Source organism: Cavia porcellus, unplaced genomic scaffold (assembly GCF_034190915.1).
Source record: "Cavia porcellus strain 051 isolate PalLab524CR breed Dunkin Hartley unplaced genomic scaffold, mCavPor4.1 scaffold_28, whole genome shotgun sequence".
Classification (NCBI taxonomy): domain Eukaryota; kingdom Metazoa; phylum Chordata; class Mammalia; order Rodentia; family Caviidae; genus Cavia; species Cavia porcellus.
The window spans coordinates 42885310-42909876 of NW_026947511.1; the positions used below are offsets into that span (position 1 = coordinate 42885310).

Here is a 24567-nt window from a genome sequence, read left to right on the forward strand (position 1 = left end):
AATCCCCAGCCCTTGTGTTACCCAGCTGAGTGGCTTAAGTGACTCCCAGAGAGATGCTTGCGTTGTGAGAGCACCAACCTCCTCATCCACAGGTCTGTTGCTGGACGGGCCATCAGCAGTGGGGCCTTGTTGGAGGAGGTGGTCATCAGGGAATGAATTATCGACTTTACCTGTTCCTGACCCCTTCCTCTTTAGCTTCTCCCTCTGGTCTCTGCTTCCTTGGATGCGAGGAGCCCAGCATTTTTCCTCTGCCATGAGGTTCCCGCCTTGGCATTAGCCAACCATGGACTTACCCCTCAGAAACCATAAGCCAAAGTAAACTTCTCCTTTAGGTGGCAGGTATCAGGGATTTATAGCAGTGGGACAACTGCCTCATACATGTCCAGCCTCACAGTCCCCCCACTCTTCTGCCACCACTGGTCTACTTATTTCTACTTCCCACACAAAAGCTAAGGGCCAGAGGAGTTAAACAATGAGCTCAAGATCATCACAAGTCTTTCCCCCAAGCTTCAGCCAGGAAAGCAGCTGGCTCCCTAAGAAGCCAGAACTTTGACTTGGATTTTCCTCGCAGAAAGCTAGCTGCAGAAATTACCCAGAATGCATGTGTGAAAGTCACTTCCTCCATGAGTCCCTTTCTATCCTGGTATTTTTTATCATTGCCTGTCACACTCAGGAGAATGGAAGTTTTTCCTTTGTCTACCACTGTATTCCAAGCTCCGAGCAGAGTGGCTGACAGAGACTGAGTGCTGTAAATACTTGTTGAGATGGTTGATTCGATGCGGAATAGCATGCATGCACCAAGATACTACTGCAGCACTATTTACATAGCACGCATAGAAAACAATGTAAATGTCCAACTTTAGGGAACGGCCCATAAGGGTGATATACTACACAGCTATAAAAAGTAATAATCAGGAAGATTTTAATGACATAAAAAAGATGATGGGATGGTGTTAAGATATAAACAGGCTACAAAATTGTATGCACATTATCATCTGAACTGTGTCATAAAACATCCCAGGAAGAATGGAAGGAAAGGCCAGGGATTGTGAGTGATCTTTCTCACTTCTTTGCAGCTCTCTGTATTTCTCAGAGTGTCTGCAAGGAGTAAGCTACACCTTGAAAATTAGAAACAAGGTCACTGGCCCCGTGTGGGAGTTGACATCTTAGGACTTTCCTCCTGAGCCGGCTGCGTTTCTCTCTAAACTCCTAGAGGACACAGTGCTGAAGAGGAAATTCTCCCAGAAACCTTCTGAATGGCTCCTCAGGGAACTTACTGCTCTGTTGAGAAAGTGCAAGGCACACACATTTGTATGTGTACACGGCAGCTAGTTTGGCTCCCTTTAGAAATAATTGATTAGAGGCCTAAAATGCGAGAAATAAAAACACATCATGACCACAGAGCTGAAAACCTAGTGAGAAAGAGTGAAAAGCTGGGGAAACTGAGCCCCACCAGGTCCCCAGGACAGAAGAGCTCGTGTGACAACTGTGGATGTGGACGTAAAAGGAGGGACCTCAGTCCTGGGGTCAGAATCTTCCCAGAGGAGCAGTCTGGCGTGACATGCCAGGATGCCAGTCTGGGACCTATTAGTGGCCCACTTCCCGCAGGACTGTCACTTCTCCCTTCCTTTCTCCCTTCTCTGAGCACTGGAGGAGTGGTACCAACACAGGCCAGCCTGCGTGAAGCTTTCCCTCTGTCCAGCACATGCATACTGGGTTTCAGATGGACCAGCGGGTAGGAGACTGCTGGGGTGGCTGGGTGGTGATGTCTGAGCTGAGCCCTGATAACTGAGTTGATAATCACCAAGATCCGAGGAAAGAACATTCCAGACAGAGAAGCAGACAGAAGTAGAAGGGCCCAAAGGCAGAATTAGAATGGCCAGCAAGGCCAACAAGCAGGGGGCATGCACAGAGGAGACCCGGCCGGGGCACGATGGTCAGGGGACAGTGAGGGGAAGCAGCTTGGGGAGAGCTTCGCATGGAGCCTGCAAGGCGCAGGAGAGGTTGGAGAGGTCCATTAGACATATAAGCAGAAATCGCAAGCAAAATCTACTTTGGACCTCAAAGGAGAGGACGGAGCCGAAGATACCCATTTTGGAGACATTTGTACATAATACACAGCAAAGCCATGCAACTGGGTGAGAAGTGGGCCCAGGGATGAGTCTCTCGGCGCTATGCTGTGGCACCGGACAGAGAAGCCAGGAAAGTAGGAAGCCAGGAGGGAGCAGCGTCCGGAGGCCAAGGAAGGACGTGCTTCCAGCAGGACCGTGTCTCACCCAGGCTAGACTAGGCTATCCAGTCTCAGTGACAAAATGTATCTCTCGTTCATGTCCCATAAGCAGTGTGGGAGTCTCAGGGTCCCTGGCTGATGGAGACCACAGTGCATGACCCCACTGGCAGGTTCAGGCAAGAGATCATGGAGAAATGTGCAGGCTCTTCCCTGCCGACCAAATGTCACTGCCCCACACTGCTGGCCAGCACTGGTCACACACACACACGCCTCTCTCTACTGTCCTGCCACTTACTTAGAAGTCAATGAAAATAAAGAGAAAACTGACCACTAGCTTTGGGGACGCTGAGGTCACTGGAGATCTCCTGTGTCAGTGGAGTGGAAGAGAAACAGCGCCCGGGACTGATTGGGAGAGAGCGGAGGGGAGGCCTCGGAGACACCGGGGACGGAACATGCCAGAGCGCATTTCCTGTTGCAAGAGACCAGGGAAGTGGAGAGTAACAGGGAGATGACCAGGGTAAAGGGAGACCACTGTCCAAAGGGTATTTTTCCCAAGTCTCTAAATGTCCTACTCTGCCCATCCCACTACAAGTAGATAAACTTCTTCTGTTTCCCCGACCTCAGGCCATTGAAAACTGTGTTCCAGCCTTTCACTCTGTAGAGGTTCACAGCAATCTACATCCGCATTCAACCCAGCCAACAAGGACTTTTAAATAACAGTGCTGTGCTGATAGAAATGATCCAGAGAAGAGAGAGAACGGCTCAGGCAAGAGAGCCGGACACAGGAAGAAGGGAGGAAAGCGGAGAGGGGAGCTGGTGGGCAGGGCCCCAGCCCAGGCAGAGGGCCGGCCCTCGGTAAGAGGGTGGACGCTTGCTTGTTCCGTTGTGAGCAGCTGGGAAAGCTGGGCCTCGGGTCCACATGAGAATGCGCGGAGAGATAGTGCCCGGGAGGCCAGGACCCACCGTCCATCCAGGCGCATGTGAGGCTGCTCTGCGGGACGAGCCTGGCGGGAGGGTGGGTGGGAGGCAGAGCCCGCTGAGCACCCCTTCCCTCCCTGCATCACCAGCCTTGGATCCCCCTACTGTGTTAAGCACTGCTTGCACTCCAAATAGCTCGCTGTGGTGGGTTCACACATGACTCCTTATTACTCACGGTGGCAATTTTAACTTGTCGTTATACTCTTTTTTGCTTTTTATGGTGTATTGCACATTTCTTCATTCATGCTGTCGGGGACTTTTAAATGAATGATTCATGGCTGCCATTTTCTGGGTTATTTTTTGTTCTAAAATGGAGACACAGAGAACTGTGGGAGAGATAGAGATGAGTTTAAGAAGGGTATTTTTAATGCCTGGCATCTATCGAGAGCCTGCAGATAGACTCTGCAGAGTGTCCCTGACTGCTGATCAACAACTACAACCCCCTTCAGCCTGAAGAAGCCAGATGGGTCATTGCCCATGACTCCCTCAGGGCAGTTTGGGGTACTTCTTCAGATGGGGCAGCTGAGTTAGACAGAATATTATAGGCAGTCAGACAGAGAGCTAAGTCCTCTAAGGAGCCAGTGCAAAAGACCAGATACCTTGCAGCCTTGGAGGAGACAGACACCTCCTGCTGTAGGCCAGATCTCAAGACAAAAGGCAAAACTATGCAGTCACACCCTGAGTATAACATCAGGGATTGATATTCTAAATAGGTATCATCATCTTGAAGGAGCCAGGAGCCACTAACCCAACCCCTTACCAGCAAAGACCCTTTTCTGTATTTATGCTCACTTGCTATGTGACTGGCTTCCCTCCTGGATCCCAATTTAATCAATTTTACCTGAGCAATTACACTCATAATCTTACTGGCTGACCATAGTTCTGTCCCACCTCCTGCCCACCTACCTAGGGGGTTCCCATTTTTCCCCATCTTGGACCCGCCTCACCTCATGGTGGTTAGCTCTAGAAAAGTCTCTAAAAAAGACAGAGTCTTTGGCAACCCACTTGGGACCTCCTCAGTCTCTCTCAGACAGAAGCTTTTTTTCTCCCCATAAATATATTCTGCTCAAAAAAGAAAAGTATCATTTAAGAAAAACAGTTTCACTGGGTGGAGGAGAGCATCGCATCCCCACCCAGCCATCCGTCAGCAGGGCTGTTGGGAATCCCGCTGCATCCCGGCAGTGAGCTGGGGGGAGCCAGTGTGTTTTGGGGATCTCATGGGCGTCCCTGTCAAGGTCTGCAGTGATCTAATTGTTAGCCTGAGAAGTCACAGCCCGGCCCGGACCTGTCGGTAGTGACTGAAAGCAGAGCTCAGACTCTGGTGAGTTCCTACCTCACTCAGCATCTCTGGTCATTTAGGGAGGTCAGGAGGGAGGGAGCCCAGCGAGCCTGTGGGAGACTCCTGGGGAACCAGGGACATTGGAGTCCAGTCCTACTGATTGGTTCCGAATTCCCCTGGCAGGACTCCGGGGTCCTGCTGGGACAGCCTTCAAGCTCTGCACCCATGGGCCCTCTACACCCTCAGCCTGGCCACCCAGGGTCTCCGACTTTTCACCTAACCTGGCCCCGCCCCTTTCCTGCTCTGCACCTGCTGTCCCCTTCCTGTCCCCAGCCCCAGTATAACCAGTTTAGTGCATGAACCATTTCACCGTGGGTGCTTTTCCCAGCACATGTCTTGTACAGATCAGGGAAAGATAAACACATCCAACAGAATCGGAGAGCTGAGAAGTCCTCTGAGCAGAGTCAAGGCTTCTGGTCAACCCGGTCACTACGTTTCCACCTCTGACCCTCACCCAGCCCCAGCCCCCGGCCCCCGTTGTTCTGATGGCTTCCTCAGGTCCCTGCTCACAGAGCTCTGGCTCCCCTGACCCATCCTGTGTAACCAGAGGCTTCTGTCCACAATGTGGCCGCCAGTCCTACCCGAATCTCCTGTGTTTCTTTACTGGCTCTCACCTCGTGATCCTGCAGAACTGAAATCAGCTCTTTGCTGCAAGTTATGGCGTTGTTTCTACTTGATGACTTTCTCTTACCCCAACACCGGGGAAAAGGTGCACTTGGGAAAAAAATCCAAGTCCTAAAGAGAGAATGGATCCCGAAAGGCTGAGGCAGGAGGATCATTGCAAGTTCGAGACCAGCCTGGGCTACAAAGTGAGCTCAAGGCCGGCCTGACTTGTCTCAAAAAGCCAAAAAAAAAAAGAAAGAAAGAAAGAAATAGTGGACTCCCTCCCTAACTTAGGCATAGAAAGAAAACTTGCCTCCATTTTCACACAACAGGGGAGGTCAGCAACACTTTAGCCACCGTCCGGCCAAGACGCACAGGCCAGCCAGGAACTGGACTCCCAGTGTCAGCCGCCCAGCCCACAGGACCCTGCTAACCATGTTCTGTAGAAACGGTCTGGGACATCTGAGATTCGGGAAATGAAATCCTGTGTTTCCGGTATCTAAGCCGAAGAGAAACAGGCCTTCTGTTGCCCTTCACTCACAGAGTTAGGACATCCGTGTCCTGCCACCCGGATTCCACAGAATTGGACCCTGATGCTTTTGTAGCCACACCTCTGGGGCTAAAATTGGTAGAAAAGACCTCAGAGGTCCAGGGCAGCCTGGCAGCAGGAGCCGCCGTGCCCTGTGTCATTTCACAGATACGCTGCCAGCCTCCAGATTCCTGAGTTCACTGCAAATCCCAGAAATGCCAGCTTGACCCAGGCTGCTTTCCAAGCTCCGTGTCTCCCTCTGTCCACCGGTTGCTCCGAGCAGCCTACAGGGTCTTCAGTGAGAAAGAACCCTGGGAAATCTCCAGAGAAGCCTGGCTAGGAAAAGGAGCGCTTTCTGCAGATGCCGTCAAGGACCACTGCACAGAGGTCCAGGGCCAGTGCTGCTGCTGGAAACAAGAATCCACCCTCAAGGTCCCACAGAACCCCCGGCTGCCCCCTCACTTGGCACCCAAGCCTCTCCTGGCCTGCTCCAGGGAGAGCCCGGGGCAGAGCCGCAGCTCTGAGGGCTGCAGCAAGAGCATGAATCACACACGGTTACCAAGACGAGGGAAAACACAGCCGGCCGGCCGGTCCCCTCTACCCCACCCAGCCCACGAGGGCTACACTCTGGGCCTGTGTGGGCTGCCACTGGGAGGTGCCATTTCTGGCACCAGGAGTCAGGAGCCCGTTTGATTTATTTAGATGTGGTGCCACCATTGGGTGGGTCGCAAAGGTTTATGTGGCTTTCCACTTCAGATTTTCCCTCTGCTGTCCTCCCTGTCCCTGACCGCCTGGCCAAGCCCGCCATGCTTTGGCCTGGTCCAAGCCAGCCCGAAGATCTCTTCTAATTAAAGGTTCTCCTTTGACATCTTTCATGTGGCAGCCTGGGAAACCCTAAGGCAAGTCCTAATCTGAGGACTCTAGCGTAGGTGACATCACACGAGTTGAACCCAGGCCTCTCCTGCACCCCCAGCCTCGGACACTACCGCGTTCAGAAGTTGTCGATCAAAGACGAAAGCAGATGAGATGAGCATTCGGGGTCGCTCCGAGGGATCCGGTTTCCCACCTTCACATCTGTAGCCACTTTGGCCGCGGCTAAGTGGTTTTTGTCTTCCGCTCACCCTCAGATTCCATATCCTGCGGACCCGCCCAGCAACCCCTTAAATTGTAGCCAGGTGGCTTCTGGCCCCTGCAGGGTCACAGAACCATGACAAATGGCAGGGCTTCTTCCTGTGGTGACCTCCGTCGGCCTGGTGGCAGAGGACTCCTAGGCATCCACTCACAGACAGTCCCTCAGGACCCAGCACACTGGGGCAAGGACACCACTGCGTCCAGGGCAGGGATGGGGACACATCGTCCACATGTCAGCTCTGAAGGCGACGGGACTTGAAGCACAGCCATGAAGAAAGTGACGGTGGTATCTATTATTAAATGGCACTTGTCATTTAACTGGGTAGTACTCTGGAAGCCATCTATTAAAGAGCTCTGGTGCCGGAGATGACTGACTGGAAAGGCTGCCCAAGAATGCGATCCTTCACATCCTGCATTAAAAACACCATGAGTGGATGGCGGTGTGTTCCACTCTGCAGGTGTGAGGAAGGAGGCGGGAGCCAGGGGTCCCTCCCCTTGGGTCCTCCTCAGCCGTGTGCCCTCAGGAGCAGCACCTCCCTCCTCACCGACCGGGGAGCTTCCTCCACCAGGGAGGTCGGCAGAGACCAGATTGCAGTGGTCCCGTCCCATCTTCCTGAAGATGGCCCTTCAGCTCTCCTGTCCACCCCTGTTCACGAACCCTCTGCTCTCCACCCTGGAAGCCATCGGCTTGTCCTTTGCCCCAGGGCTGCTGGTGGACACCATCGGTTCATCTTCAAGGCCCATTTCTTCCTCTCTCTATCGCTATCTTCCTTTTAGGCAAAGTCTTGCTACGAAGTACAGGCTGGCCTTGACCTTGCTTATGCAGCCCAGGCTGGCCTCAAGTGCACGACAATCCTCCTGCCTCAGCCTCTCGTACAGTGGGATTAGGACAATCCTCCTGCCTCAGCCTCCCGTGCAGTGGGATTACAGTCGTGTGACACCACACAGGGCTCTTCCAATTCCTAGTGTGAGGATGTTTCTGTGTATTTCCCCACGGGCTGTGCTTACTGAGAAATGCCCATGCTTACACATTTTCCACCGGACACCACATAAAGACACACCGCACCTGCTGCTGCGTCTCCTCCTCCCGTGCATTTCTGTACCCTCCACAGCATCGGTGTCTGTCGGACCTGTGTCAGAGCCAGCCCTTCCCTTCCATTGCAAGGCCACACATTCAGCCACGGACAGTGCAATCGGCCCCCGATCCAGCCTCCCTCCTGCCTTAGCCCCAAATGGCCTGCACCCAGCTCGGAGTCGCTTGGTGCCTTCTGCCACAGGCCGTGTGTTTCGAGACCCCCTAGCTTTGGGAACAACCCCACCCCACCCCCGGCCACTTCTCCCCTCTCTTTTTAGTCAGAGAATACTGAAGCCCTGCCTTAAATCTCCCAAAGAAAATACATTTTTGGCTGCCACTAGGAAATCATTTTTCAGCAGGAATAACACAGCCCTCCATCACTTCAGTTTTTTGTCTATTTTTAAAGCAATAGCTTAAGCAGCAGTAGGTTGTTTGGAGGCAGCCAGGAAAATAAGCACTGGCCCCTGCACTCAAGAAGTAAAAAGGAGCCAGCAGAGGTCCAGTGGCAGCAGCTCAGCTCTCCACGGCCGGAGCTGTCCTTCCCATCTGTTTCCATGGGACCTTGTGTGGGTGGGGAGGGTTTCCAAAAGCACTGGATTATGTTGTTTAGAAAAATAAAGAACTGAAGTTCGGAGGACCGGAGAAAGAGAGTGTAAGAATCTTGATGCCTGATATTTTCAGAAACCAAATCCAAAGCCAGTTTCCAAAGCCCCAAGTGCTCTTTAATTGGCATTAGAAAAAACTGGAATAGGGTGTAGCTTTGGGAGGTGCAGACATTCTCCGACCAACCCACCACCTAGACTGCGGTGTCACATTTTAGGGGCGCTCCAGTAGGTTCTGAGTGGTCCTGTGGCTCAGAGAGCCAGCGGGCTTCTCGTCACCATCCACGCTGTCCGGAACTCTGTGTGGAGACTGGGACTGAAATGCACCAAAAGCAAATCACTGGGGGCTAAAACTGAGCACAGCAGGTCAGAGCCCCCATGGCCCTCGCCTGGACAGGAGCCGTTCTGACGGGCTTCAACTAGCTGGGGAAGAAATCAGAGCGTACGGTATGGTGGGACCTGTTAGCTGGTTGTCAACACACTGTGAAATTTTTCTTCGCTAGTCCTAAAATACTGACACCTTGTAGGAGGCACTTGTATTTTCACGATAGCATCTTCGAGTTGGGATTCACCTCTAGTAGGGCGCTGTCGAGAGCAGAGTGACAGGTAGTGTGGAGAAGACTGTGTTGAATTTTCCAAATTCACACCACAGGTACCCGATCAAGTCCACCAGGCAGTAAACAAATGCTAGACATTTGGCTGCCAGCGAAGCTCACAAAACCACCGGCCCTTGCAGAGCTTACAGATTCTAGAAACAGTAATAGAACTCATCAGCATGTCAAGTAAACTAGTTAACAAATGCAGGGTTCCGTTTTTCAATAATACTGTGAAAAAAATCAAGGCCCCTACTGTGGTAGGCACAAAGAGCCTAAGCTAAGGAAATCTACCGCCAGGTTGTCCCCCGCCCTCCCTGTGAGGTGCTTTTCCTTGGGGGGACCAGCGCTAAGAGCAGATCTGATTGCCTCTCACCACAGGGCGACCTCCACCCCTCTGTGGCCATTTCTTTAACGGGATCTGTTTCCTCATCAACCAAACAAGGCTACTGACAGAGACCTGGAGATGTTTGGTTGAAATTACATGTAAGAAAGCACCCGCCGTGCATAGCCTGTGTAAGAAATTCAGTTTTTAATCACCCCAAAGACATTCCTGTTGAGCTGCCCTTAGATCCACGCGTCCGGTGCCCCTCCGCCTGCGCTCTCCCCTTCCTCCAGTTGAAGGTTAGGCGGTGCCTCCCCCGTAGCCTTCCTCCCCTCCACAGGAGGACAAACGTCCCCTCTGCCACCCCTGGACTTCCTCCCTCCCCAGACTGTGAACTCGGATCAACTGGGGTGGAGACGGCCCAGGGCTCCGGCTTGGGTCTCAGCCCCGCACCCGTCCATGCTGGAGCTGTGCACGTGCCTTGGCCTTGCTTTGCCCCCTTGCTCCCCCCTGAGGAGGGAGATGGGCAATATGGCCTCTCCCTACCCCAAGTAGACACTTAGGAAGCTCACCAGTGATCACCACAGTCAGCAACTCCAATTCCAGAACTCTCTCTCCATGACAGCTGGTGGAAAGCCACAGCACTGCAAGGTCCCTGTGTGTCAGGTCCCCCACTGTGCTATTGAGGGTGAACCCAGGACCTTTGCACTGATCATCCCCCGTACTTTTTTTTTAGTTTGAAACAGAGTCTTGCTACATTGCCGAAGCAGGGTTCAAACTTGTTGTGATCCTCCTGCCTCAGCCTCCCAAGTGCTGAGATTATAGGTGCGCACAACCATGCCTGGTCCCCAAGTATCCTTTACACTACCGAATATATTGAACATTTCCAAAGTGACCTTCCCTACATTATATACTTCACTACATTTTGCATCTTTGAAGATTGGTGATTTGTGTATAGATGATATGCGGCTGGCCCTGGATTTCTCAGCAGGATCTTCAGGGGTCTCTGAAACGACCTGCCCAGGTTTACCTCCTCCATTCGCTCCTTATCCCTTTCTGCTCCTGTCTGACTCAGGGAATGCAGGCACACAGGGACAGTCAGCTTTCCCAGGACCTGCTGCCACAGCAGTGTCATGAGCCCTGCCAGACCCCCCGTCCTCACAGCCCTTCCCACCCCGCTGTCCTTCGGTACCGTCCCCTCTGCCAGGAGAGCAGAGCCTGGACAGGAAAAGGCTGTAACTTTCCTCTTCACCCCCACTTTCCGAGCACCTCTCCACCGTCCAGGCTGGCCCGGCCCCTGCCTGCTTGGAAGAAGCCTTCTCTCCGCCTCCTCTGTGAGGAGCTGGGAAGCCCATGGAGCTTTCTGTCCCTCGCTCTGGCTGTTAGGATTATGCATGGTTACACCTGGGCACACACTGGGTCCCCCCCTCCTGGAAGCTCTGGAGCCGAGGGAAGCCCCTTGCTGAGGTCTCCGAGCACTGACCCACCCAACACAGCTGCACACACGCAGGACAGATGTGGGGCAGCCCATCCAGCCTGCCTGGAAAGGGGCGGTGTCACCCTGAGTCTCATCATCCAGACATTCTTCAAGGCGCTATTTTTACCTCAGTAATCATTAAATTGGTGTCAGATGGGCTGGTCCAGTCCCTCCTGCCCAGGCTGGGGGTTGGGGGAAGATGAGACTCAGCAGGACTTTTTTCCAGGCAAGAGAGGTTTGTGTCACCCTTGCAAATGAGTCTCTGGTACCCAAGTCCTCTCGCTGAGCCTCATCCCCTGCCCCAGCCTGTGTTCCCGTGCTGACCCTAGCAGGGTCATCCTCACACACACCTCATTCCTGACAAAGGCCGCGTGCCATCTCAATGCCAGGCATTCAACAGGACGCCAGGGCGTCACGGAAAAAATATTTCCACCCCTTAAAAACTTCACATTGCAATGAGAAAGTATGGTTGGGTCATGCATATGGAGCATGGTGGGGGCAGAAATGTTCCACTTGGGTTTCTGGGAAAGATAAGGGGACCATTGGGTGGAAACTTGGCCCCTGGGCAGGAGCACATTAAAGACTGTCCATCTGCTCAAACCCAGCTATGAATTCAGCTCTAAGAGACAGGAGCTCGGGGGTCCCCTGATCACGGCTTTGTGGATGAGACCCTCCAGCCAGAATGGGATCAGCACCCCTCACCAGCCGCAGGAAGCAGGCATGCATCACTGGATGGAAACCAAGAGCTGGCTTTTCTAGATGCGGTGTCTTTCAGTCTGGTTCATAACCCTGTGATTAAACGCCTGCAAATTCAGGGTGAGACTGAACAGAAAATCAGAACGGGGCATGGCGGGAAGACGGGAAAGATGTGGCACCAAATGCTGGCCGAAAGTGCATTTGCAAATGTTCTGGGCAGACCACGCAGGGCCCTGGATTTCATTTCCTCCCCCAGAAATTCCGAACCCCACCCCCTACCAGTCACATGGACCGCGCGCAGGCACAGCCTCGAGGGGCGCAGCGTGGCGCTGGAGAGGGCTTCTGGCTGCCGGACTGCTTGTCGGCCAGGAGGAAGAGCCTAGGGCCACCTGTCTGGTCACAGCCTCAGTGCTGTGGGCCTCTCGGAGCCAGGCAGGCTCTGCGGTCTCACTAAAGTGACAATGAAATTAATAGGATCCTGACGTGACTGAGGCTGTGTTTTTGTCTCTCAAACAGGGACGAGAGAGGAAATGTCCTTAGGACGCCAGGAGGCTTTTGAAATCTTCAAGAGAGACCACGCTGACAGCGTCACCATTGATGACAACAAACAGATTCTGAAACAGAGGTAAGGCTGCCCAGAGAGCAGGGGGCCTCCACGAGGGAAAGGTGCCTTCCGTGCCTCCCGCCCTGCCCGGCCTCCCTCTGTGAGGAAGGCTCAAGTTCCTTCAGCTTCGTGCCGATCGGGTCCCATGTGACAAGATTCCCTTCCATGGGTCCCCATACTGTCAGGGCAAGGAGTTTGAGGACAGGGTCAATGACCGATGGTATTAATCTGAACACGGTTCTCATATTACATCTCTCTGTGGCCTGGGACACTTTGGATGCCATCCTGTTCCAAAGGCGGGGAACCAGACCTATGGCCTGGATTGCCTGTGACCCAGAGTCCTCTAGTGAGTTCTGCAGGCTGATGTCAGGGCAGGCAAGATTGTCTGCTGGTCCAACAAGCCAGGGTCCAAGACCCCTTTGGAGAATGCTGCATTTGTCACAGCCTGCACGTGGATTCAGCAGACACGGCAGACAGGACGGCCAGGTGCGCGGCCCAGAGCCCGAGGAAGAGTCCTGACTATCCCAGGGATCTGTGACAGGTCACCAGCAGCTCTAGAGCTTAGCGCACGGAACATCCCCAGAACTGACTTGCTGAATCTAGCGAGATCCAGGCTGACAGATAATGTGTGCGTGTAAACCACACCCCAAGGCAGCTGAGAAGCAGGCGAGCCGGTGAGGAGCTCCGGAAAGGAGGCCCGAGGAGAAGCAGAGAAGGCAAAGACTGGGGAGAGTGAGGTCCTGAAGGCCAGGGGGACGGCCAAGTCCCAGTCCCAGTAAGTTTCCTCCTCCCTGCGGACAAAACACCGACACCCACCGAGTAAAGGAAGAGGGGTTTATTTGGCCTGCATTTCTTTTTTCTTGTTGTTGTTGTTTTTTTTTTTTACTTTTTCATTTTAAAGAGAAAAAAACACAGAGAAGAAAAACAGACATACAAACAATTACAAGAACAACAAAAACCCCAAAACAATAACAATACAGGCTTTCAAAACAAGACAAAAAGAAATTCACAATGGTTGTAATATTGCATATTATTACCTTCAGAAGAGTTGCTTAGATTACAGATAGAGACAGGCAAAGTTGATCTAATCATGGGTGTTAACTGTTCTTTTCCAAGAATAAACTAGTAGTATAATCATCTGAGCTATTTTATGTACATATAAAAACAAACTTACACGTTTTTCCTTTTCACATTTCCCCACCTATTATTTTTCCCCTTGGAGAAGTTTCTTACCCTTTAGAGTAGATTTTGGATAAATCAGACTCATGTGTAAATAACATATTGTCTCCCTAGTGTAAGGGACTGAAAGAGTAAACAGCCCCCATATCTTTTTTTTTTTTTTTTTTTTTTTTTTTTTTTTGTATCTGAGATCAAACTCACCACTAGGTGCTTGCCAGGCAGGTGCTTACACCGCTGAGCTAAACCCCCAGGCCAATGGCCTGTGTTTCTGAAGCCACAAGCATTGCACAGTTATGGCAAACTCAGCGCCTGGGCGCAGAAAGCTGCCCACGTAGTGGCAGGCAGGAGCCAGGCAGGGATACGCCCTCCCAGGCCACGCCCACAGAGCCCAGGCCCCGCCTCCTGGGCCCGGCAGCTGTGGCCTGCATTGTCCAATCACCTCTCAGCACCGGGGCTGTTGGGGGTGTTACTGCCCTAAACCACAGCAGATGGCTGCAGGAAGCCGCACAAAGAAATAAGCAGGAGGAAGTGGCTGGGCACGGAGATTTGGCGCCAGGTGACATGAAGGAGCAAAGAGACGGAGCCGAGGCAGCAGAGAAAATGAGAAACGGCGTGTTCTTGGGGTGCGCTCAGAGGTGGAGCCCTGCGTTGGACCCTCACCACCATCACAAGAAAAGGGTTTGAAAACTTTGAACCAGGAAAAACTTTCTCAAAAGAGGAAAAAACATCGATTTAAGAAGAAATGAAGTGAGTTTCAGAATGGAGAAGAATTGGGCAGGATTGTAGACCAAGAAGGAATCAAGTGACGAGAGAGGGAGAGAGCCGAAGGGGAGACTGAGCCAGCCAGGCATCCGGGACACGGGGCGCAGGGGACCTGGAGTCCAGGCTCACGCTGGCTGGAAGCACAAACGGAGCACAGACCTAGGCCGGGCTGATCCTCTGAGATGAGGAGGGGCCGAGTGGACGACGGCCTCTCCCTTCTCTCCTGTGGGAGAAGCAATCACGGTGTCAGCTGAAGGGGAGACAGGCAGCGCTGGGGTCCGGGGCCCCCAGACTCTCAGAGTGGCTCTCACACTGGGGCAGGGGGGTCCTGCCCTTCTCAGTCAAAAGAGGGACATGCACCCCCAGGACCCCCGTCAGTGCCTCTTTAGGGTCTGTTCCCCAAGCCAGCCCCACCTGAGGGTGCTCACGCAGCGATGTTTGTGGCCAGGAACAGCAAGACGCTCTCCAGGTGCCCTGAAGGAGAAGCCCTGGACACAGGAGGACAGGGCAGGAGGAGCCATGGAGCCCACGTTTACAAGCACAGAGCCCAGAATCCCAGCACCGCAGAGGGCGCACTTTCTGCAAATTCCCAACAAGAAGACCCTTAACTCTGAGGACTCGGCCAGGCAGGAAGGGACACAAGAGCAAAGGAACTGAAAGGAGGCTGGGGTGGAGAAAAGGAAGCTGGTAAACGCTGAGCCTGTCCCCACAGGGGGACACTCGCTCATCTGACAGACTTCCCGGGGTCCCTCCCTGTTGCTGCCATGTATTGTGACACAGCCAGCAGGATGTGTCAGCAGAATGTCTGTCCTGCATGTGTGTCTGAAGACGAGCATAGGTGACAGCTGTCACAGCCAACAGGATTTACCGTGGCCCTCAGCCCTGTCCATGCAAGAGGATTTTTAGCTCACATAGACGGCTGAGCCCAGCTTTGTAAAACATGGATCCCAGTATCAGTCAGATTAGAAAACCACCGGCCTGAGCCAGGTGTGACCGTGTGATCTGAGCCTTTGGGAGGCTGAGGAAGGAGGGTGTGGCAAGCTCAAGGCCAGCCTGGCCTCATAGCGAGACCCTGCCTCACAAGAAAACTGCAGGCTGTGACGGTGTCCAGAGATCTCAAAATCCAGAACCACTGGGGTGAGATCCCCAGAATTCTACCCTTTTAAAAATATCACCAACGGATTCTTTTGTCCTCTCCACTATGAGAACTCCTGCTCAGGGAGAACGTGATACCGTGTCTTCCTTACTGTAAAACTGGCCTGGTTCCTGCTTCTGTCCATCCTGGAGCTCAGGTCCATTTCCAGTGGAGAATAGGCCTCCTAAAGATTTCTCATCACCACCAGGCCACCCTCCCTGTAGCTCAGGAGAGTCTGGCAGCCCACGAGACACGTGTGCTTTGGGTTTAAGGGTATCTGGGTCACACAGGATGGGCTATGGTTCTGGGGAGCGCATCTTCCTCTTCATGACCATCGGGCAAGAGCATTAATGACATTCGCACAGAGTTTTCTCCTGAAAAGAGGTTTTCCCAGCTGTAAATCAGACTTTTTATGTCAAACAAGAAGCCAGGAAACAAGCCCACATGTCTACAGATTTCTACATCTGTTTAATGTTCCTGGAATACCCATCATTCAAGCACTGTTGTGCACCCAGGAAGGACAGGATGGACCCCAGAACCAACCCTTTACCCTGGCTTGGTGCGTTTGTTTGCAGGCGTGGTGATTATTCAGTTATTAGACGTTAGAGATGCACAGACGCTTACAGCAGTACTAAGGGAAAGTGTCTCCTACAAAGACACCTGCAGGATCCGTGTCCCAGCAGCACACACGAAAGCAGCCCAGGTGCTCATGGGGTCACCCCGCGGTGCCCTTCCTCAGGATTTTCACCCAGCGAGATCCCCTCCCACAGGCTTGCTCCAGTCCCCCCAGTGGCAGGGAGGGCCCTGTGGACGTCTATAGGAGGACCACGGGGTCACACTCAGCATGGCTTTCGGTCACTGTTTGTTTCTCCTCTGCTGGAAGCGTTGCCCTGCTGGGCGTCCAGGACCCACCAGCCAATGGTGACACCATGATGGCAAAGTGCACCAATTACCCCTTGACAAAGCTTCTCTAGCTCCTAGCAAGTGGGTTCTACTCCCTAAGGTAGGGGTGATCAGCCACCCTGAACCTCCCTTGATTCTTCCTCATCTTCCTCCTCCTCCTCCTCCTCCTCCCCTTCCTCCTCCTCCTCCTCCTCCTCTTCTCCTTCTCCTTCTCCTTCTCCTTCTCCTTCTCCTTCTCCTTCTCCTTCTTTTTGCTTTTTGAGACAGGGTTTCCCTATGTAGTTCAGGCCAGCCTTGAGCTCACTTTATAGCCCAGGGATGTTTGCCCTTCAATGACCTCAGCAGGCCGGGAGCCCACTCCTAGGCAGGACTCTGCAGGAGAGGACAATCACAGCTCACAGTGCCTACATTTTCCAGCCTCATCCACATGGCCTATAATAATATCAAGAGAGGCTGGTGCCTCCACACTCGGCAAACATCAGGCCCAGGCAGTGCACAGCGGAATTTCTTTTGTTCAGACCCTTTGCACAAACCGAATCCATCAGACACAGAGTCCCATTAAATAACAAAAGAAGAAATGAATGGGGAGATTAACTGCAATTGGAAATAACGGCCTTGATAACATGCACAAAATCAAGACAGGCAGCGACCCTCACTCAGGCGCTTCCCACACAGAACACAGCAGCCCCAAACAACAGGAAGCCTAGAGGCGGGGCAGGGAGAGCCTGGGCACCATCTGGAAATCACACCCCTGGCCACAGGAGCTCCCGGTGCCGGTGCCGTGAGGCCTCAATTTCAGCTTTTACTGCTTTTCCCTTATTTTTACACCTTGTCTGCTGGACTAGAATTATAAACTCAGTGAGTAGAGATTAAATTAGAATCTGCTCAGCCTCCCCACCATGTTAAAAACCACACTGGATGCCAAAATGGTAGGCAGATTGTTTGAGAATGATAATTTGAGATTGACTTTGAGGAATGTTAGCAGCCAAGAAAACTGCCTGGGCAAACTTAAAGCTTCCTAGAAGCAGTGGGCTGGGGAGGAGCTGCCCGTGGGAGCCGTGAGAGGGCGGCCATCTTGGAGGGGACAAAGCCCAAAGGGATTGTGGGTATTAAAAAAGTGCAAGAGGAACAAAGGACGGATGCCTCTCACAGGAAAGTGGAGGCAACCAAGGAAATAACAGAATCAGGCCACCCTTCTGTGTCCCTCTCCAATGCAGAAAAATGGTCACCTACAGAGAATCAACATAGCTTTTTTGTGATTGTTTCATTTTGCTTTTTCCCTCTTTAAAATAAAATTTACAAAAGAGAGAAGAATCAACATATCAAATTACTCCAGACCAGAAGACTAGAACAGACACCGCAGAAGCCCCTTGCCTTGGAATAACACTGACCCAGTCCACTGACCTAAAGAAACACTTTCCTCTGGCATGACAGGGACCGTGAGCACAGGGGCGCTGGGGACCCCGTGACTGAGGGCCAGCAGCAGGTCTGCTAGGCCCCTGCCGAGCGCAGCCGCTGCCCTGTTCCTGTGAACAGTGTGTGGCTCTGACTGCCCTGGACAGAGTGCCATGTCCTGGCCCTCAGCTGCTGGCCCAGGGATGCCCAGCACACCACAAGAGCAGGAAGAGATCTTCCCAGGAGCTTCTCTCACCAGTTTCACATGACAGTGCCGTCACCCATGGCCAGCTCACAGCCCTGTCACCCTCACCAGGTTCCCACAGGTTGGCAGTGGTCAGTGTTCACACACAGTGTGTGTGCACACATGTGCTTTCCACAGCAGCCCGGCTCATCCTAATCTTGGAAACAAGGAGCCTGAGCCCAGCTGCTAAGGGTACAGAGTGGCGCAGGGTCCCGGGCCTGGGTATCCTACCTGATGGCATTCTACAAATGTTAGGGGACTGTTTCTTCAGAGCGAGCAGGGGTCCTGTGCTCCACAGAGGTAAGGGTGAACTGCGCACACACAAGGCTGAGAGTGAATCAAGGGAGTCATCAAGCACCTCCCACACTGCACACCCCTGCCCGTGAAGGGAGGGCAAAGTGTCGTTGTGCAGTGGGCGTATCACCCTCTGACTTGGTCAGTCCAGGAGAGCTACGCAGAGACAGCAACACCCAGCGGAAACCCGGTTTCCATAAGTGGAAACGGGCTGGGCAGAAAGAGGCTCCAGGGGAAAGCAAGGACTCCAGATGACAGAAGGTGACACTTGATGGAACTGAAAGTGGGGCAGGCCAGCCCGGAAGGGTGGGGGAAAGGGAAGAGCTGGAAGGCACACCAGCCAGAGCACGAGGGGATGGAGAGTCTGTGTCACCCTAAGGAGGGGCCTGGACCCCGTGCTGAGGTCACAGGGAGCTCTTGTGGCACCCCAGGCAGGAGAGGAACATGACAGGGCCTTGGCACTGAGGCATGGGCTGCAGACAGGGAGTGGGTGAGGGAGCGAAGCCAGGTCTACCCGCTCTGGGGAGTCTTGAGGATGCAGAATGGCCGCCGGGATCCTGGGGCTCTGTGAAGGGCCGCAGGAGGATCGCAGGGGTCAGAGACTGAGACTGTCAGTCGTTTGCAGACAGCGTGCATCTTAGTTCTCTGTGGGGCACATGGCAGGAGGTGTGCATGGGTCAGGGGCCGAGGCGGGCTGAGATGGAGCTGCAGAGTGTGTGGGTGACAGTGGGGAAGACACTGGCAGCCCAGGATGCCCAGAGAGAGCCAGGGCCCAGGCTCCAGCATACACAGAGCAGGCTCCGGAAGACGTCTGCAGAGGAGGCTGAGGAGGAGCTGTCCGAGAGAGCCAGTGTCCCAGAGGTGGTGACAGTGTTTGCCCAGCGTCACCAGGGCTGATTAAAGGCAGCCTGGTCCTGTGTCCTCCTCCTTGCCCAGGCCAGCTCTTGTCCTCACCCAGAGATCTCTCTGCCATTGGTGCTGGACTGCACCCAGCTACACCACACCCTTCAGGCGAACCCCAGGGCCAGCCTACAGGGAGACTCGGGCTGGCCACATGGATGCACAGAGATGCAGTGGACTGATGGGACTGTAGGGGTCACCTTCAACCCACCCCTCCCCTGGCCTTCTCCTCTTCCTCCTGCCTCCCCGTCTCTCTCTACACTTTCCCTTTCCCCGCTCTTCCTTCAAGGCTGGGCCTCTGGAGTTTGTCTGGATGACCAAGAATCAGGGCCACATGTGGGTGGGGTGTCCTGGAGCGGTGAAAACTTGCAGAGTGAAGGGAAAGCTCTCAGGGAGATGACACAGCCCTGGACCACGCCTCTCCTTTACAGCTCTGGCTGGCAGCCTGCAGAGAGGGCGGGGAGCAGCTGGTGACTCTCCACGGTTTCTGCCAGCTGTGGAGAAGGGCACTGACCACAGCACCATGGTCCCGGACATCTGGACGCTGCCAGGCCTGAAAATGCCAGCCCTGGCCCACTGGGGTGTCTCCGGGCAGCTCCAGGGTGGAAATGACCCCTTCTGATACCCAGAACTGGCACGCATTTCATTTTTACAGTCTTGCTCTTACGTTTTCCATATTCCAAAGACTAAAACTACCATTAGATTCATTCGCTGAGCAAGGCGGGACTGTCAAATTCTGCGAAATCCTGGGACAGACGGCAGCCTCCTTTGGAAATAAGATTGTCAGACTCTCGATGGTCTGCACCAAACCAGAGCCCAGCACAGTGACCATTACTTCCTGGGACCATTCAGTGAATGGAATTTGCAGCACAGGGAACCCCACTTCTCTCCCGAAGGTGACAGGCCCCAACCAAAGAGAAGACATACACAGCCCACAGGAAGCCCCAACTGGATGCCCTTTGGGAGAACCCAGGGCGGAGTTCCCAGAAACCTGACACAGAGAGAAAACTCAGTCCTGTCTCAGGAAACTCCCTGTCTGCAGTCCCAGTCAAGCAGACAGACCTGGAAAACAGCAGTGACATAATTCACACTTCTTTCCACCGTGCACGGTGCAGCGTGGTGGCCCGGCCACTGCTTAAGTTGTCCCCTCCTGCTTCCCGCTACACAGGCCAGGGCAGCCGGAGCAGCACTCACGGATGAAGCTGTATGATGCCTGGGATCCAAGGGATCCAGCAAGATTTGGGAGAGAGGGAAGCAGGAAGGCGACTGAAGTCAAGTCGGACAATTAGTGCAATGTGGTGACAGGCACGTGAGGGTTTACCCTCCTGTTCCATGTTGTGTTTGTTTGGAAAAGTTTCCTAAAAACTCCTATGTATCTGCAAGACCCAGATGAAGCTCATCTTGTACGTAAAGCTTTTCCTGACTATACCCTGCTCGTAGACAGGCCCCTTCCCGGTCACACGCTAATGGCAGCATGACTACTGAGACCCAGAACACCACAATGATTCACTGTCACAGTGTGTTATGGCGTTCATCCATGTGTATTACGTATCAGGCAGCATGTTACCATCACCACCTGGCACAGTTTGTAGACTTTCAACGGCTGCTTTAACTTTGCAACAGAAAGGAGAGAGAGGAACGCAACTCACATCTGGTAAGGACCCTCTGTGTGTTTCTGATACCCAACTCCAAAGTGCTATGCTAAGGTGCTTTTCCTCCGAGCGCCTCACTCATTTATGTGAGAAAACACAGGGAAGGAAAGAGCGGCACAACCAGCTTGAGGGCTCGTGTGCGTCCATCAAAGGCTTTCAGGTGACACGGGGAAGGACTTACAATGCCAAGGAAAACCAAACAAATGAGGACACGAGATTCCACGTGTAGCACCATCTCACTCTGTAAAAAACGTGCTGGAAGAAGAGGCTGGGTGGACGTGTTTCTCGAGGCGTGCTGTTTCCGGGGAGGGGATTATTAGAAATTGATTTTCTTAAATTCCATATTCAAAATCTGATTCAATGATTATATGTAACAGAAGTCAGGAAGCTTTTCCTAGAAAAAGGCCAGGGGGGTGTTCTTGGTTTCGTAGGCCACCGTGTCTCTTTGACATCCACGCAAATCAGGCCTGACACAAAGCAGCCTTAGAAGGTGAGGACCTGAGTGGACATGGCCGCGTGCCAATGAAGCTTTATTTACAGGACAGGGATCGGGCTGGGTTTACCTGTGATCATAGCTTACCAGCCTCTGGTATGCAACTTAGTAATTAGGGAAGAATCGTGTGGCTTTTGGCTGTGAGACCTTGGTTCTGTGGATGGCCAGTCACTCACAGAAACCTTACCTGCTTGCCCCATCCTGCTACCCTTGCAGGACAAAATGACAGAAACCAAAAATCACAAATTAGAGCATCGGCACATGAACAGCCTGTGCCGGAATGGCTAAAGTCCCACTCTATGAATTTTCTCTCTAAGCCTAATACGTCTTTAAATAAAGTTTGATACTATTTGGAAGACCTCTGTTTTTAGAACCTGATACTCAGTGAACAGAAAAAGGAACTTTTTCTTTGTCCCCCCACCTCTTCTCTTTTCCAGATTTTCTGAAGCAAAATCCCTGGGAGAAAGTATAAATGAAGCAAGAAGGAAAATCGGTAAGCCAAGGCCGTCCAGCTTTCCGGGCGACAGAGCGTGGCGTGCCTGCAAAATAGTCCCGAGGCCTGTGTCCCCGAGGGTCCCTGCCAAGGCAGCGGCTTTGAGAGCGCCTTCCCACCACCTGTCAGGAAAAGCGCTTTCTCTTGTCCGGAACTCCGGTCTTCCATCCTCTTTGTGCAGGCCTGGGTCCTAGCAACCCCAAGAGAAGCCCCGCTTTCCCTGATGCTCCTCACAGCACTCCAAGGTGACCTTGTTCATCTTTGCCACAGCCGCAAAGCACCTTCACAGCCCCCAAAGCTCACGCTTCGTGCCTTTTCACACCGGGGTGCTCTTTTAGAGCATTCATAAAGCCCCTGGGAGAATGAGGAGCAGACATGAGTTGGGGTGTCTTGCAGGGCGGAGGAGGCTGGCAGGCAGGACCCCCTCCCAGGGCTGCAGCCCTGGAAAGACCAGGCTGAGACGAGAGACCAATTCATTGCATGCGTCTCAGACCTGGTCAATTGACAGAGGCACATTGGAGACCCATGTCCCGGGCTCAGGGCAGCTTCAAGGAGGGGATCCCTGTTCTGTCGCCTCTGCCCTCAGGAAGCTGCTTGTACCCACCCCACCACCCCACCCTACAAATGAGGGCAGGTCAAATGAGAAGTGGCTGTGACAGTGCCCTCTGACTTCTCTGTACAGAATCAGGACAGTCTCAGAGCACCCAGGCCCAGGAAACGGGAACCCCCTACCCAAGCCACACCTAGCAACCACAAAGGACCCTGCTTCTTGGGGATCCTCTCCCTAAGGCCCAGGATCTTGGATGAAATAGCCTAGATCTAGGGATCTAGAGACCTAGATCAGCGGTGGCAAACCTACGGCATGTGTGCCGCAGAGGGCTGTTTGTACCACGGAAAGCTCTGAAAGGGTCGCGGTCACTGCCCTGGAGTTTCAGGGGCCTCTAGCTGAAAGTCAGTGCTGCTTGGTGATGGATGTGAGCAGCACTGGCGGTGCCCGCCCCCAGGGGACGCCACGCATTTTCGCGATGCGCTGCAATGTGGCAGTCTTCGTAAAATATCCTTATGCTGATCGTTGCTTCAGAGTTACCATAGTTAGACTCGCCAATGGGTCCTGTTATTTAATGCATTTATAGAAAAGTCCATAGATGTTTCTATCAGAAAGTTTGTAAATTTTGATAACTATTTCATTATAATTGATCTGTCTTAAAAATCTGCAGTTTATTTTGTCATCATCATTTATTATGACATTATTCTGAGGAAGGGCCCATAGCTTCTTCAGGCTTCTAAAAGATCCCTGGACCGAAAACAACCAAAAGGTTGGAATCCGCTTCTTGGCCTGATTCCCAAAGTCTCTAAAATTGCGTGTGAAATACTGGGGGGCGAGCTGGGGATGAAGCTCAGCGGCATGGCGCCTGCCTGGCAAGCACGAAGTCCTGAGTTTGATTCCCAGTACCAACAAAATAAAAAAGCCAAGGGTGAGAAGATTGCATGTGTTCCTGGAGGAAATACGCACAGCCTCTCCAGTTCTCAAAGGGTGGTGACCCCACCAGGAAGGACGTGATTCTAGCCCGATGCCCCTCCACCGGCCAGGGCTTCAGGCAGGAAACAGACACTCAGCCCCTGGGCAGCAGCACAGTGACGTCCTACCTGGCAGGGGCCTCCTGGCAGGAAGAGGAAGAGGAGGGGAAGGGGAGCAGACCGCAGCGATACAGGCCCATTGGTCAGTGTTGTTTGACTCTTTGGAGAAACAAAAAAGAAAGACCTTTTATAAACTTTTATAAAATTCATGCTTTTATGAATAGCATGAAGATTTGCTCCTCGTTAAACCAAAATAAAGCTGTCCCATCACCAGCGAAATAGACCAACGGCAGGAGGCACCCGTCATTCCCTGCACCAGTGGTGATGAACCTTTTAGAGCTTTGACGATAACAGCCACTGGGGCACTCGTGCCACAGGGTCGCCACCTCTGCCCTCTGCCAGTGCTCAGTCTTTTCGCTCTGTCCAGCGATTGTTGCCAGGGATGACAAATCCTCTATAATTCAGTGCAGTAACATTCAAATGGATCCGACTTGACACATTCTCAAGGTTGGGCAAGCGAGAAGTTATGTCCAGGAGCCAGGCGCCCTCAAGGGCGAGGGGACTCTACACAGCCTGTCCAGGAAGGATTTTGCATGTTTTCTGCACACAAAAGCTCCACATATGTGAGCAGAAGCATGGGGCAAATAGACCTTGGTTTCACAGAAAATAACAGAGTTCCCACCAACATGGAGATCCAAGCATCTGTTGCTACTAGGCAAATGGTGAGTTCAGGGCTACTACTAAGGCCAACGCACTTTCACGGCGGTGTACGCAGACTGTAGGCTCCAGCTCATCTCTAGACCTCCACCCTTCAGGTCTATTGAGACCCAGCCAAAGGCTGACAAGCCCTGTGTGGTACTTTGCTTTTTAGGCTTGTGTCTAGAGGTCCCCCTAAAGTCTCATGTGGTCACAGCCTCTCAAACAGCAGGCCAAGACAAAGGAAGGGTAAGGGGGGATCTGCACACGCAGGCAAACTTCCCAACGGGACCTAGCAGGAAACTGGCCTCGGGAAATTCACAGGAGTCAGTCTGAGGGGGAAATCAGGTCCAGTGGAACCAGCCTTCAGTCCGTGAGGAGTTCGTGGGTGAACTGCGGGACAGGAGCACAGCACAGATGGACCAGGACAGGCCCGGGGCGGTGACTCAGGGCCACTCCCGGCCACACCACATCCTGCCGCTGGACCTTCATGCAGGCTTTCCATGCCGGGCAGCGCTCTGGGGATCAGCCTGCAGGGTGGACACCAGAGCTGCGTCGGTGAACCGCAGCTCACCAAGCCACACTGCCTCTGTCTCCGCCGGCAGCTTGGTTTTCTCTGGCATTGTGGCCGGGAGCTGCCTCTTGAAAACCCCCCATGGCT

The 24567-nt window shown here is 53.1% G+C and overlaps 1 protein-coding gene across 3 annotated transcripts in view; it reads left to right on the plus strand.

The window, feature by feature from the left end:
* Kif6 (kinesin family member 6) overlaps positions 1-24567 on the plus strand; it is a 301789-nt gene that overhangs the window by 215534 nt on the left and 61688 nt on the right. For all 3 annotated transcript variants that reach the window (XM_063238936.1, XM_003473663.5, XM_013156868.3), the window contains 2 exons: positions 12095-12203; positions 21577-21632. In XM_063238936.1, the coding sequence (XP_063095006.1) occupies positions 12095-12203; positions 21577-21632 (165 nt within the window). The remainder of the gene's footprint in view (positions 1-12094; positions 12204-21576; positions 21633-24567) is intronic.